Below are 12818 nucleotides of genomic sequence, written 5' to 3' on the forward strand. Positions count from 1 at the left end.
TGCTATAGCTCCAAAAAAAGAAAGAACCCAGAAATCTGAAATTTTGTACCCGTACTAAGTGGGCCCTCAGTGTGTGGACCAAGTTATTATTACTTATCTTATTCACGTGTATGCGCGCATGCACATCTTTTTAATGAGACAAGTTAGCAAAAACCTCATAGAAAAGAAGTGATGTGTGCGAGTGCGTATACACGTGGATGTCTATGTATGTGTGCCTGCTATAGCTCAAAATGGAAATAACGTAAAAACCCGAAATTTTGCACCCATACTAAGAGAACCATGAGGACTTGTACTTGAATATTATTACTCGTCTACGTGCGCGCGCAAAAATATATATATTTTTATGTGAAAAACACAAAGAAAATAGTGTTCATGTGTGTGCACACATACACATCTTTTTAATGAGGCAAACTAGTGAAAAACCACAGAGCAAACAAGTAGTTCCTTATATTACAAATGGAAATCACAGAGAAACACACATGCGCATATCCATGAATGTGTGACTACCATAGCTCCAAGAGGAAAAAGCCTAGAGAAGTGAAATTTTGTATCCACACTAAGTAGATTCTCAGGGTTTTGCACCTGTGTAATATTAGTTATCTATATGTGTGTGCGCCTATATTTTGCACCCATACTAAGTAGTGGACCCTAAGTTTGTAAAGCTGGTTATTATTCCTTATCTACGTGCGTACGTGCACATCTTTTTATGTAAAAGACACATAGAAAAGAAATATGTCTGCCATAGCTTTTAGAAGAAGAACCTAGAAACCTGAAATTGTGCACCCATACTAAGTGAACCCTGAGGGCGTGTAGCTGAATATTATTACGTATGTTATTTATCAGTGTGCTCGTATGTAAATACTTTTAATGAAGAAAAGTAGCAAAAAAACAAAACAGAAAATAAGTGGTTCTTATTTTACAAATAGCAATAACAGACAGATACAAGCCTGTGTATGTGTGACCGTCATAATTCTAAGAGAAAGAGCCTAGAAACCTTAAATTTTGCACCCATACTTAGTTGACCCTAAGAAAAACTAGGTATTATTACTTGTCTCATGTATGTGCGTGAGTGCATGAGGCTGGCAAGCAAAAAACAAATAGACTTTCATTAATGTGTAGTGTATTTTCTGATCTTACCTGCTCCCCCAGTGGCAAAGTGGTATGTCTGCGGGCTTACAACGCTAAAAAGCGGGTTTAGATGTCTATGGTGGGCAGAGCACAGATAGCTTGCTCATCGTGTAGTTTTGTGCTTAACTTCGAACAAACAAACAATTTTTGCCTATAACAGAGCTTGAACAATTATATAAAACATATTAATATAATTAGATATTTTCATATAAATTTTGAAAATATTAAACAATGATATTAAGAAATCATAAGAATATAAATAATCGAAATAATTAGTTATTTACAAAAATTGGAAATCTGAGTATTTACAGCTTAATATTTTACTGTACGTAGTAGTACTGTATGCATTTCATGTGGAAATAAGTAGCAAAATTACGATTACATCTTCACTGCTATAATCAAAGGAGTTGTTTCTGACATGAATAGTTTTTTAATTTGAAAATAAACTAATAGGACAACGCACTGTGAAGTCTCTTGACGTCCAAATAAGGAAAAAAAAAATGTTTTAATTTTCTCTAACAGTGTTACACTCATATACATCTATTTAACCTTAACTTACAGCTTCAACCAGATGTGCGATATAATATTTCTGTGTTTGGCGAGAATGTCTTGGGTGCCTTGAGCGACACCTACTCTCATACTGTGGTCCGGAAAGATTCTCAACAACTAGTGGTTTTGATAGTAGGTTTGATGGAGATTGATCCTGGTCAGGAAAATATATACGTAGCAGAAGTAGATGAATGTTTTGAACATGTATTTCCTCTTTCAGTAAGTTATATTACGTGTTTTAGAAAAGTATACGTCATAAGAAAGTAAGTTTATAGATAAACATTTTATTTTAATGCAGTTTACAATTCATAGATATTACATTCGCTTCTTTTTATAATATGTCAGTACCAAAACTTGGGGATTAGTGGGCTAATGAGGTACTGTAATAAAATATAATTTTATTGTTTCTTTACTAAATTATTGTAATAACTTTAAACTTAGTTTTCAACAAGCTGGTAAGTAGTTTTTAGTTCATCTTTTATCAAACCTTCTTATAAATTTTCCTTATTACTTTCAGTTTTACTGGAGTGTAAACAGTAGCGACTTCCTTTTGTCAGATAAGAATAGCCCAGTTTTGAAAATACCGAAACATTTTATGAAGAGAAACAGATTCTATGAAATAACTGTAACAGGTACCAACATATTCTCTTACATTATACTGATGGCTTATATTAGCAGGACATTAAGGTTTGGAAGTAAAAGTACAGTAAAGACGGGTGTATACCTAAACAATTTGGAATTAGGTTCTTTGTTTTTATGAATTTGAAGAAAAATCAAACAGTACCACGTTATATTTAACAACCTTCACATGTATCAAACACTGACTCCGAATAAAACTATCAGTATCGTGATATGTCTTAGAACGTTTACATTTATAATAATGCCACACAACATTCACGCTTATCTCATACTGACTTTTGTTAAGATGGATCTGTTAGAGCCTTAACGTTCATTACATATTCAAACTCATCAGACACTAACATCCATTAAGATAAAACAATCCGTACCATGGTATGCCCTAGAACGTTAAGTACTTTTTAAATTAAGATACCAATACCATAATACAAAACTCACATATATTAGACATTAATTTTGTTAAAATATAGCTTTTAGTGCCAAGACATGTTCTAAAACTCTCACATTTATCAGGCACTCACTTCTGTTAAGATAAAACTGTCCGTACCATGATATGCCCTACAAGCTGTACATTTATGAGACACTAATGTCCATGAAGGTAGCTTTCAATACCTTTATGTCCTAGAATGATTATACTCATTAGGGACTGATATCTATCAAGATAAAGCTTTTAGTACCATGATAGAGTTCACACTTACCAAACCCTGACTTCTGTTACTCGGGTTAAGATGAAGAAAGTTGCCAATCTTATGATCATTCCTACAGTGTTTACACTTTCCAGACAGTGACCTTTCGTACGACAAAGTGCCATCGCACATCTGCCAACGTTAAGCTTTATCAGATGCTGATTTTTTTTCATATTAATGTATCGGTGCTCTGGTATGTCCTACAACTTTCACATTTATCAAAATCTAACTCCTTTTAAGATAAAGCTTTCAGCCCATGACATGGCATATAACCTCCAAACTTATCAGAAACAGATGTTTGTGTAAGGAAAAGCTTTCAGATCCACATCATTTCCTATAACATAATATGACGTTGTTGTTGATTTCATGTTTTCGAGATCTTTGCAAGGGCAACTAATGAATAGACCCTCGGAATATTAGAGCTTATGCATTGACAATCTGAGACCAGGGCTAAACATTGATGGAACAAATAGTAAATTACCATGATATTCATTACAAAGTTCACAATATCGAGACACTGACGTAAATCAAAATAAAACTTTCAGCACTTAGATATACCCTAAAAATTTCACACTTATTAGATAGTGGCTTCTTTTAAGATAAAGATAAAACTTTAATTTGACAGAATGTTTCAGGTTTAAACCCTTCTTTATGCTGTTTTTAACACTATTCACTTTCTGTCATTCTTACACATCGGAATAGTATCGAACTGCCAGTAGAATTTGCTCTTCGGAGCGATTTCAAGAAAACAATCTAAATTGAAAATGGACAGTTCTTACATTTCTTTACATAGGCCCGGCATAGCCAAGCGTGTTAAGGCGTTCGACTCGTCAACTGAGGGGCGCGAGTTCAAATCCCGCTCGCACCAAACATGCTCGCCCTTTCAGCCGTGGAGCCATTGTAAAGTAACGGTAAATCCCCCTAATCGTTGGTAAAAGAGTAGCCCAAGAGTTGGCGGTGGGTGATGATGACTAGCTGCCTTCTCTCTAGTCTTACACTGCTAAATTAGGGACGGCTAGTGAAGATAGCCCTCGAGTAGCTTTGCGCGAAATTAAAAAACAAACAAACAAATTCTTTACATATTTAAACAAATATATCCTGAATAAGAGAGGCTATGCATATATCTTTGTAAAATACAATACTTTTAAACTACAAATATGTGAATTATAGGTCTAAAGCAGAAGGTAAATTTGAAAGTCGATATATATTTTAAGTTATTAAAATGTCATGAATTCATGAAGGTAAATTTGGCTTTCTGTGTCGTTATATAAAGTGCAAGAACGGATAAATTCGTTTTTCTACTGACTATTAAATTGAGTGACATATAAAATTAGTTATAATTGTTAAGTTTATCTATAACTTATTTTGGAATTAAAGAATATTCCATTAGATAAAAAGCAAACAAAGTGTATTTATAAAATTTGAAAGAACCGTATATTTAGAACGTGTACTTTATCGTAACAAACAACAAAATGTTGTCAATAACTTTTACAAATTTTGTTTTCAAAAGCTTCATAAGTAAAATATGTGCATATTATTTCTAATAAACCTTGTTAAAGTCATCTTTTCCTAATTTGAAGTTTTTTATTTGAATAATGGATAAATTAAGATTGTATGTGTGATAAAACTGACGTGTTTTATGCAATAATGGTTTTGTTTGTAATTATAGACTATGATGATGTAATCACACGTTCAGACACGCTATAACAAGCTCATCATTTTACTGATTTATCTCTTTATAGAAATACTATACACAGTATTAACCCTAGAACCACAATTCTCTACGTAAAATCACCATGTAGAGAACCTTAGTAACACTGTCTTCCATTGAAAAATATATACAATTAAATATGTAAATGAAAATTATACATGCAAGTTGGAAGAAGTTGAAATTTTTATTGTGTTCTACAGAAGTATAACATTGTACACCTACAGTTACGACAGAAAGTGTTCGTACCCCCTGCGTCCCGAGTGGTTTTTTTGCTCATAACTTAAAAAGTATCACGATTAGGCTAATATAAGTATAACATATTATAAATATTATACAAACACACATCTACATAAATTGTTATGTGTATTAAACGACAAACAAACTGTTTATAAACAAATAACCAAAAATAGGAGGAGCAGAAAGTGTTCGTACAGTTCAGAACGTATGAAAACATTGATATTCCCATAAACATTTTGTTTTGTTTGGCGAATAAACTACATTATACCATTCCAGAACAAGACAATGAGTTCATAATTATTAGAAATTAGCCATCAAAAAATTTACTTCCGGCAATTTAGCGCTGTTTTTGCCATTATCTGCTTGGTCATCATGGCGAACAGGAAACAACTGTCCAGTGATTTAAAAAAAACCGAATTATTGTAAAATACAAGTCTCGTGGGTCTCTTTCCGATATTGCTACACAACTTAATGTGCCGAACTCTATTGTTCAAAGCATAATTGCCAAGTTTAAGCTTACAGGATCAACTGCTAACCTCCCTCGTTCCGGACGCCCCATCAAAATTTCAGAGAGAACCAAGAGAAATTTTCTCAGAGACGTTAGTAGGAACTCTCGTTAACACGTAATGACATACAGAAACTAGTAAGGGAAACTGGGGTTGAAGTAAACACCTCCACAGTTACGAATATGTTACGCTTATTCTGGGCTCAAAGCATGTCGTCCTCGTAGAACTCCATATTTAAAGCCTGTTCATTTAGAAGCACGATTGAGGTATACAAGAAAGCATGTAGATAAACCCTTTACCTATTGGAAGAGTATTCTTTGATCAGACGAGACTAAAATCGAGCTTTTCGGCCACAATGATGTTCGCTATATTTTACGTAAGAAGGGGCAACGAAATCTTCCAAAGAACACCGTCCATACAGTTAAACATACTATGGGGTTCCTTCAGCTCTTCTGGTGTAGGCAGCCTCCACCGCGTCAACAGAATCATGATAAAAGAAGAGTACGTTGATATATTAGGCACTTATATCAAGAATGATGGTCGGAACCTGCGACTTGGACGTCTTTGGATCTTCCAGCACGACAATGACCGTAAGCACACATCGAAATATGTGCAATCCTGGTTGCAGAGGAACCATATAAGCGTTCTGGAATGGCCATCGCAGTCATCCAATCTCAGCCCAATTGAAAACGTTTGGCATGAGTTGAAGACCAGGGTTCATCAGCGTCATCCGAGAAACTTGCAAGAGTTGAAAACCTTCTGTGAAGAAGAATGGAAGAAAATACCAGTCGAGTACTGACAAACGATCATGGAGGGCTATGAGGAGAGATTGCGCCAGGTAATTTACCTGAAAGGCTACACAACTGACCATTAAAGTAGACACATGAACACTTTCTGCCCCTCCTATGTTTGGTTATTTGTTTATAAACAGTTTATTTGTCGTTGAATTTACATACAAATTTATGTAGATGTGTGTTAGTATAACATTTATAATGTACCTTACTTTCATTATCCTAATCGTGATACTTTATAAGTTATAAGGAAAAAACTACTCACGACGCAGGGGTACGAACACTTTCTGTCGTAACTGTATACACAATATTTGAAGTGAGGCAGAACTAATTATCTATATAGATAATAATATATTAATTTGTAATAGATAAGTATCAATGGCTTGAGTGAAGTATCCGCCAATAAGTTGAAGTTAGTTTTCCAGTCACTCTGTTGAGTAGTTTTCTATCTGTATTAATCAAGTGAAAAATATTATGATAATATATATAGACTATCATTCCACTTAAAATAACTAAGTGATTTGCCAAATATCTGTCACCCTGCAGTGCCTTCATGATAAGTTGGAAATATTATAATACTAAAACCATATTTCAAAACTTGTTTTGTTTTTGTTTGTTAATAAGTACATAGCTACAATTACTCAGTGTAGATATGTACTTAATAATAAATAAACAAAAACAAACAAACATAAATAAAACAAGTTTTTTTCTAGCTTATCAGTTAACTCTGGTCATACTGTAGTACTCCAACATATTCATGATAGATAGGAATAATAAGCCTCAAACAACATTTTGAATCTTATAATTTTGCTAATTTTATTTTCATACTTTAGTGGTTGATGAAAGGAACCAGGTTTTGATGAGCAAAGCATCCAAGACTATCAGAACCAAAGAAGTACCCCTGGTAGCAAGTATGGGAATGAAATTGCTAATACTTGGTTATAAACAATCATTTTGCTTGAATGGATCATATTCTTATGATCCCAGTAAAGAAAATACAACTATGTATTATCAGTGGATGTGTTTTCTTGATAATGGGTTACCATGTCACATTACTCAAGACGATGGTGACATGTTGAGGCTGGAACAAGTTATTGGAGATGCTGTTCGATCCCCAGTGCTTTGTATTAAAGGTGGATTACTCCTACCACAAAAGTAAGTTTATATTTCTTTCATATGCACTTTTTACGTCTTTTTTTATAGCTGAAACATCGAACAATGAATAAAGATATATAACATGCAACTTTGACTTTATTTACAGTTATTAGAAATGTTTCATCTATCTTTATGGATATTTAACTAATTATGTTATAATAACTGTTTTTAAACTGACAGGTCTTTATAACTTGTCACTTTAGTTACAGACCTGGCTCAACATTAATTTGTATATGAATTTAAAAGTGGTATTAAAAACATACAACCTACACCTTTGCCAGTTAGCTACCATTAGTAAAAAATAATATTGTGCTACACACTTTGGAGTCGTGAATGCATTATAAATAAGTCAATATATATATAGTAAATTCCAGTATTTAGTTAGACGAGAGAAGTCCTACAACTGGCAAAGGATGATGTTTTTTTAGCTATCTTCCCTCTCTTGTCTATCACTAAGAAATTAGGGTCAGGTAGGGCAAATAGCTCTCAGCAAATTATAATTTCAAAATATGCTTTTATCATAAAATTAAATATGTTAGTTCTTTATCGTACGCTTTTACTATTGGGATTAATTTATATTATTAGCTTACTGTGTATATTCAAAACTAAGTTAAATCTTTTAAGCTAGTCGAACCTTGTGAGATATTGCTGGGATTATGGTTCCTAAATGGTGAAGGTGAAACAATATTTTCTAATCATTATAAGTTAGAACATAATATAATAATGTACTACATTAGCTATATCCACCATTCGTTGTGTTTTTTTAGTTCTGGTTTAGGTACACAGCTTGTTTTGATCGAGAGTATTCAAAATTAGATTCGAGCTAAAGTGGTTTACGATGGTTTATGTTTAAATCTTTTTATGGAAGTTCTTCAAGAAAAAAACATGGCCCAATCTTAAAACAAAATCTCAGTAATAAAATAAAAAGCAAAGCAATGTCTTCTTTACAGAACAGCAATAAATATAGATTGTGTCAAATATTTGTCGATGTTTAATAAATGTTGAATCCGTACATACATTTCTTACTCTAACGTTGTCAGGTTATAGTATAATTTTTAACTTCAGAGTACTTAGATTAGCAAATGTTATGAAGAAATGACTCAAGATATATTCAGACCTAGAGAATGAAACAATGTTTTATAATATCTTGATTTTGAGGGTCGCTTGAAAATTTATGAATACGATTATGACTGAATAACGCCAAACAAGGGTTGGTTGGTTGGTTGATTTAGTATTCTATTGCACAAAGCAGCTAGGCTATCTGTGCCAAACATCCAGTAAAAAGTTAAAAGTAAATTTAGTAAACTTCATAAAAGGAACTTAAGGTAAAACAAAACAAAGTTAAAAACATAAATAGAATAAAACCAATGTTTACATCTAGTCTACAACGTTAAAAGAAAAACTACAGTAATTCAAGTTGTAAAGGACTTTCTGTAGCGTAACTGTAATTATCAAAACTCGCCAGGTAAGTACAAAAACCACCGTCAGTCACCTGAAGTTGGCCTTTCCAGTCCTGGTTTCGAGCTATTTAATGTTACGGCCAGTTTCTAATTTCAAATCGAACTAGATGAACTGTAATTTTTAAAAGGGAGCCACATTAAAGGGATTGAACAAAAAGCACTCCGAAAGGTTCGAGTCGTGTCGCGGACACATTGGTAGGAGGCCATATTCACTGGATGGTTAGTTCTGACGTAGCTTCAAGTGTGACCTAACTACAGTGAGCACGAACACCATCCTTAGTCTAGAGGTCTAGTTTACACATCCAATCCTAAGAGCCTAACTTTTCACTCCAGAAAATAATCAGACCACATCGATGGATGTATTTCACATTGAAACCAATAATACGTAGTTTGATAACGATGATATAACAATGTTTGAGGTATTTCAGGGACAAAATTGGTGTAAAGTAATGGGCTTAACACAGAACATGTCAGTTAAAAAGCTTGAAATTCATCTAATTAATACTTTGAGAATTTTGTATTTCATTATTTTGCAATACAGGCTATTGTGTCATATGCTCTCAAATGTTTTATTTACTCTAAAAACGCAACTATAGTTCCTTTGTTACGATTGAATTTCCTGTATTGTGATTATGTAAGTCTTACTATATGATGTATGGTTTGTTGTCGCTTTCTGCATGCATTTTGAATGTAGAATGACATGTGATTGGTTTCCAAGTGCATAAGTGCTATAGTTGTAATGCTTTTTCTCAAGTAATTTTTAATTTTGGCTACTGGGTGTGGAAATTGTATGGGTTTTTGGGTATATGCCTGTTGATACTAATGAAATGTTCACTCTTAAAACTGTATATATTTCGTGTAGTGTATACTGTTTCTTAATAGTCAGCAAAATGATTTGCTTTATCTTAGAGAGCAGATATATTATTGTATTTAATTGTATTGCTGGTGCTTGAAACAAGATTGTTACAGATGGCTTTGAACTTATGTCAGAATAGCACAGGGTTAGCATTAATATTATCTAGGGATTGACATAATATGAGCCAGTTTTCTGCTTCTTGGATTTTAATGAGTTTATTTACGTTTATTTACTGAGCATTTTAACTTTTTCTGAGGCCAGGAGATTCTACATTGTACGTTAATCTCTCGATGAATGTCTTCAGTTGATCGAAGTTGATTCTGTAATGTTGAAGTAGAACGTAGCACAGCAAGCATTTTAAGGAGCCTTTTCTGAGATGCTTATTTCTAGTTTGATAAGTTAAAGGACGAGGTCAGTGATAAGTTTCTGGTAGATGTTGGTTGAGAGCTCAGCTCTGGTTGCATCGGAATAGGTCGTTTAGCTTATTGTAGTTGTCTTCACTGGAGTTGATAGATGCTTCATGGTTAAGGAAAAGTTGGTGGTAAACATGAGAGTGTGAGGTGGCTGGGGCCTTTTAAGGGGAGATTCTGGTGGTAGGCCAAACCACGTCGACATCTTTACCTATATATTACATTAAATTCACTAATCATCGCCCTTTAGTTTGTTTTCAGAGATTTTGTTAAAAACAGAATCAATCTTTGTCTCATATACCACCAAGTGGACCAAAATGTATCTACTCTAGTGGTACCACTACCACAAATTCAGTTACATCAAAGCTGAATGCATATCACAAGTTAAGCGCATACACTCTGGAAACCAACTAAAGGCGATGATTAGTGAATTTAATGTAATATATAGGTAGAGATGTCGACGTCACATAGCCAGATGTTCCAGGTGAGTTGCTATTGGAGACTAGCCTATCATAACGGGAGATGTTTGTGTCAGGTTTAGTTTGTACAAAATAAGTTTTACAAGACATAAGAATAATAATAGCTGAAAAGATATGAAAGGTTTTCGATAGGATAAAAAAAATGGGAATGGGATAAAATGATCATGTAAAGAAATATATAGGAAATAATACCGGAAAAGAGATTTGGAAACATCAATAAAGATATGGATGATACTAACAAAAAAAAAGAAAATTTAAATAAGAAGGTTTTAGGTTTTTCTCTTGTACGAATTTAACCTGTTACAAACATTTCTGATTATGATTAATTAGTCTTCAAGGTCAATTTATTTGGAATGTCTGGTCTATCTGACGTCGACATATGTATATATATCTATTACATCGTGCTCACCATTCACGACCCTTTATTCTTCTGATAGAAAATAATAATCAAAAAATTGAAATTTTCCAGTTGTGATTCCTTCTTTGAAATTCATTGCACGTTTAGTTGCTGATTCTGTATGCTAGCTCCCTTATCAAATTTAATACATTATATATTCATACCAAACTAACCTGTCTATAATAATTCAAGAGACTACCTACTTTTAAACGTGTGTTCATTGTACATGTGTATACATTTATTTATGTATGAGAGAATATAGTTTTCATTTATGCACATAATGATATTCAGGTAGATTCCACTCAAACAGTTTACTATCTGTATTTAGATACATAGCACTTACCTGGGCCCGTCATGGTCAAGTGGTTAGGGGCGCTTGACTAGCAATCTAAGGGGTGCTGGTTCGACTCCACGTCACACCAAACATTCTCGCTTTTTCAACTCTGGGAGCGTTATAATGTGACGGTCCATCCAGCTATTCGTGAGTGAAAGAGTAACTGCATTCCCTATAGTCTTACTCTGCTAAATTAGGGACGGCTAGCGCAGATAGCCCTCGAGTAGCTTTGCGCGAACTTCAGAAACAAATAAAACAATATTAATATAAATATGACGTTAGTGACTAATGCATATGAAAAAATTCATAGCACATTTTAAGGCATGTGTTTAAGTGTTTAATATAGAGAATAATCTGCTAGAGGCAATGCAAAAAATTCATGTGAAAACTTTACTTTGTGCAAATAAGTGACAAATTCCTATTTATATAAAAAAGAAACAACAATAGTAAATACAGTCATGTGAAAAAGTTAGGACACCCTATGAAAGCGGGTCTATTTTTTAACATTTTTGGATATATATAGATATTTAATCTCAATTTCAACAATACTGAGAGATTATAGGAATATAACTAAACAATTAAAACTGAGGAAAACACTTTTCAAGATCTTCTGTAAATGTAATTCTACAAAAATGCATATTCTAACTGAGGAAAAAATTAGGACACCCCCACATTTATTCCAACTTAAAATGACTCAACTCACACACAGGTGTATCACACCAGGTGCACATGATTAGAAAGAAGATCGTTACTCAGCATTTTGAATGAGGCTTGCCCTATTTAAATCTCAGACATTTAGTTTGGTGTGCTCCTGACTGTTGAAGTGAGAGTGAGCACCATGGTGAAAGCAAAAGAGCTGTCTGAGGCCTTCAGAAAGAAAATTGTAGCAGCTTATGAGTCTGGTAAGGGATTAAAAATATCCCAAAAGATTTTGAAATCAGCTATTCCACTGTCCGGAAAATAGTCAACAAGTGGAGGGCTTTCAAAACAACTGCCAACATGCCCAGGTTTGGTCGTTCAAGCAAGTTCACCTCGAGAGCAGACCGCAAGATGCTAAAAGAGGTCTCCAAGTACCCTAACATGTCATCACGGGACTTACATCAGACTCTGGCTACTGTTGATGTGAAAGTGCATGCCTCTATAATGAGAAAGAGACTGCACAAGTTTAACTTGCATGGGAGGTGTGCAAGGAGGAAACCTTTGTTTTCTAAGAGAAACATCAAGGCCAGACTGAAGTTTGCTAGAGAGAATGTAGACAAAGACCAGGACTTCTGGAATAATGTTCTTTGGACAGATTAGTCCAAAATTGAATTATTTGGACACCAGAACAGAGTACATGTTTGGCGTAAACCAAATACAGCATTCCAGGAAAAGAACCTCATACCAACTGTAAAGCGTGTGAATCCATCATGAATTCTGTTGTGTATCAGAGAGTGCTTGAGGAACACGTGAGTCCATCTGTAAGAAAATTAAAGCTGAAGCG

The 12818-nt window shown here is 34.0% G+C and overlaps 1 protein-coding gene across 1 annotated transcript in view; it reads left to right on the plus strand.

Annotated features, from left to right (window-relative positions):
• Nucleotides 1-12818, plus strand: part of LOC143244700 (uncharacterized) — a 170376-nt gene that overhangs the window by 61122 nt on the left and 96436 nt on the right. Inside the window, exons 16-18 of the mRNA XM_076489818.1 lie at nucleotides 1690-1896; nucleotides 2195-2309; nucleotides 7078-7399. Coding sequence (XP_076345933.1) covers nucleotides 1690-1896; nucleotides 2195-2309; nucleotides 7078-7399 — 644 coding nt within the window. The remainder of the gene's footprint in view (nucleotides 1-1689; nucleotides 1897-2194; nucleotides 2310-7077; nucleotides 7400-12818) is intronic.

The sequence above is a fragment of the Tachypleus tridentatus genome, chromosome 2 (genome assembly GCF_004210375.1).
Source record: "Tachypleus tridentatus isolate NWPU-2018 chromosome 2, ASM421037v1, whole genome shotgun sequence".
In the NCBI taxonomy this organism is placed as follows: domain Eukaryota; kingdom Metazoa; phylum Arthropoda; class Merostomata; order Xiphosura; family Limulidae; genus Tachypleus; species Tachypleus tridentatus.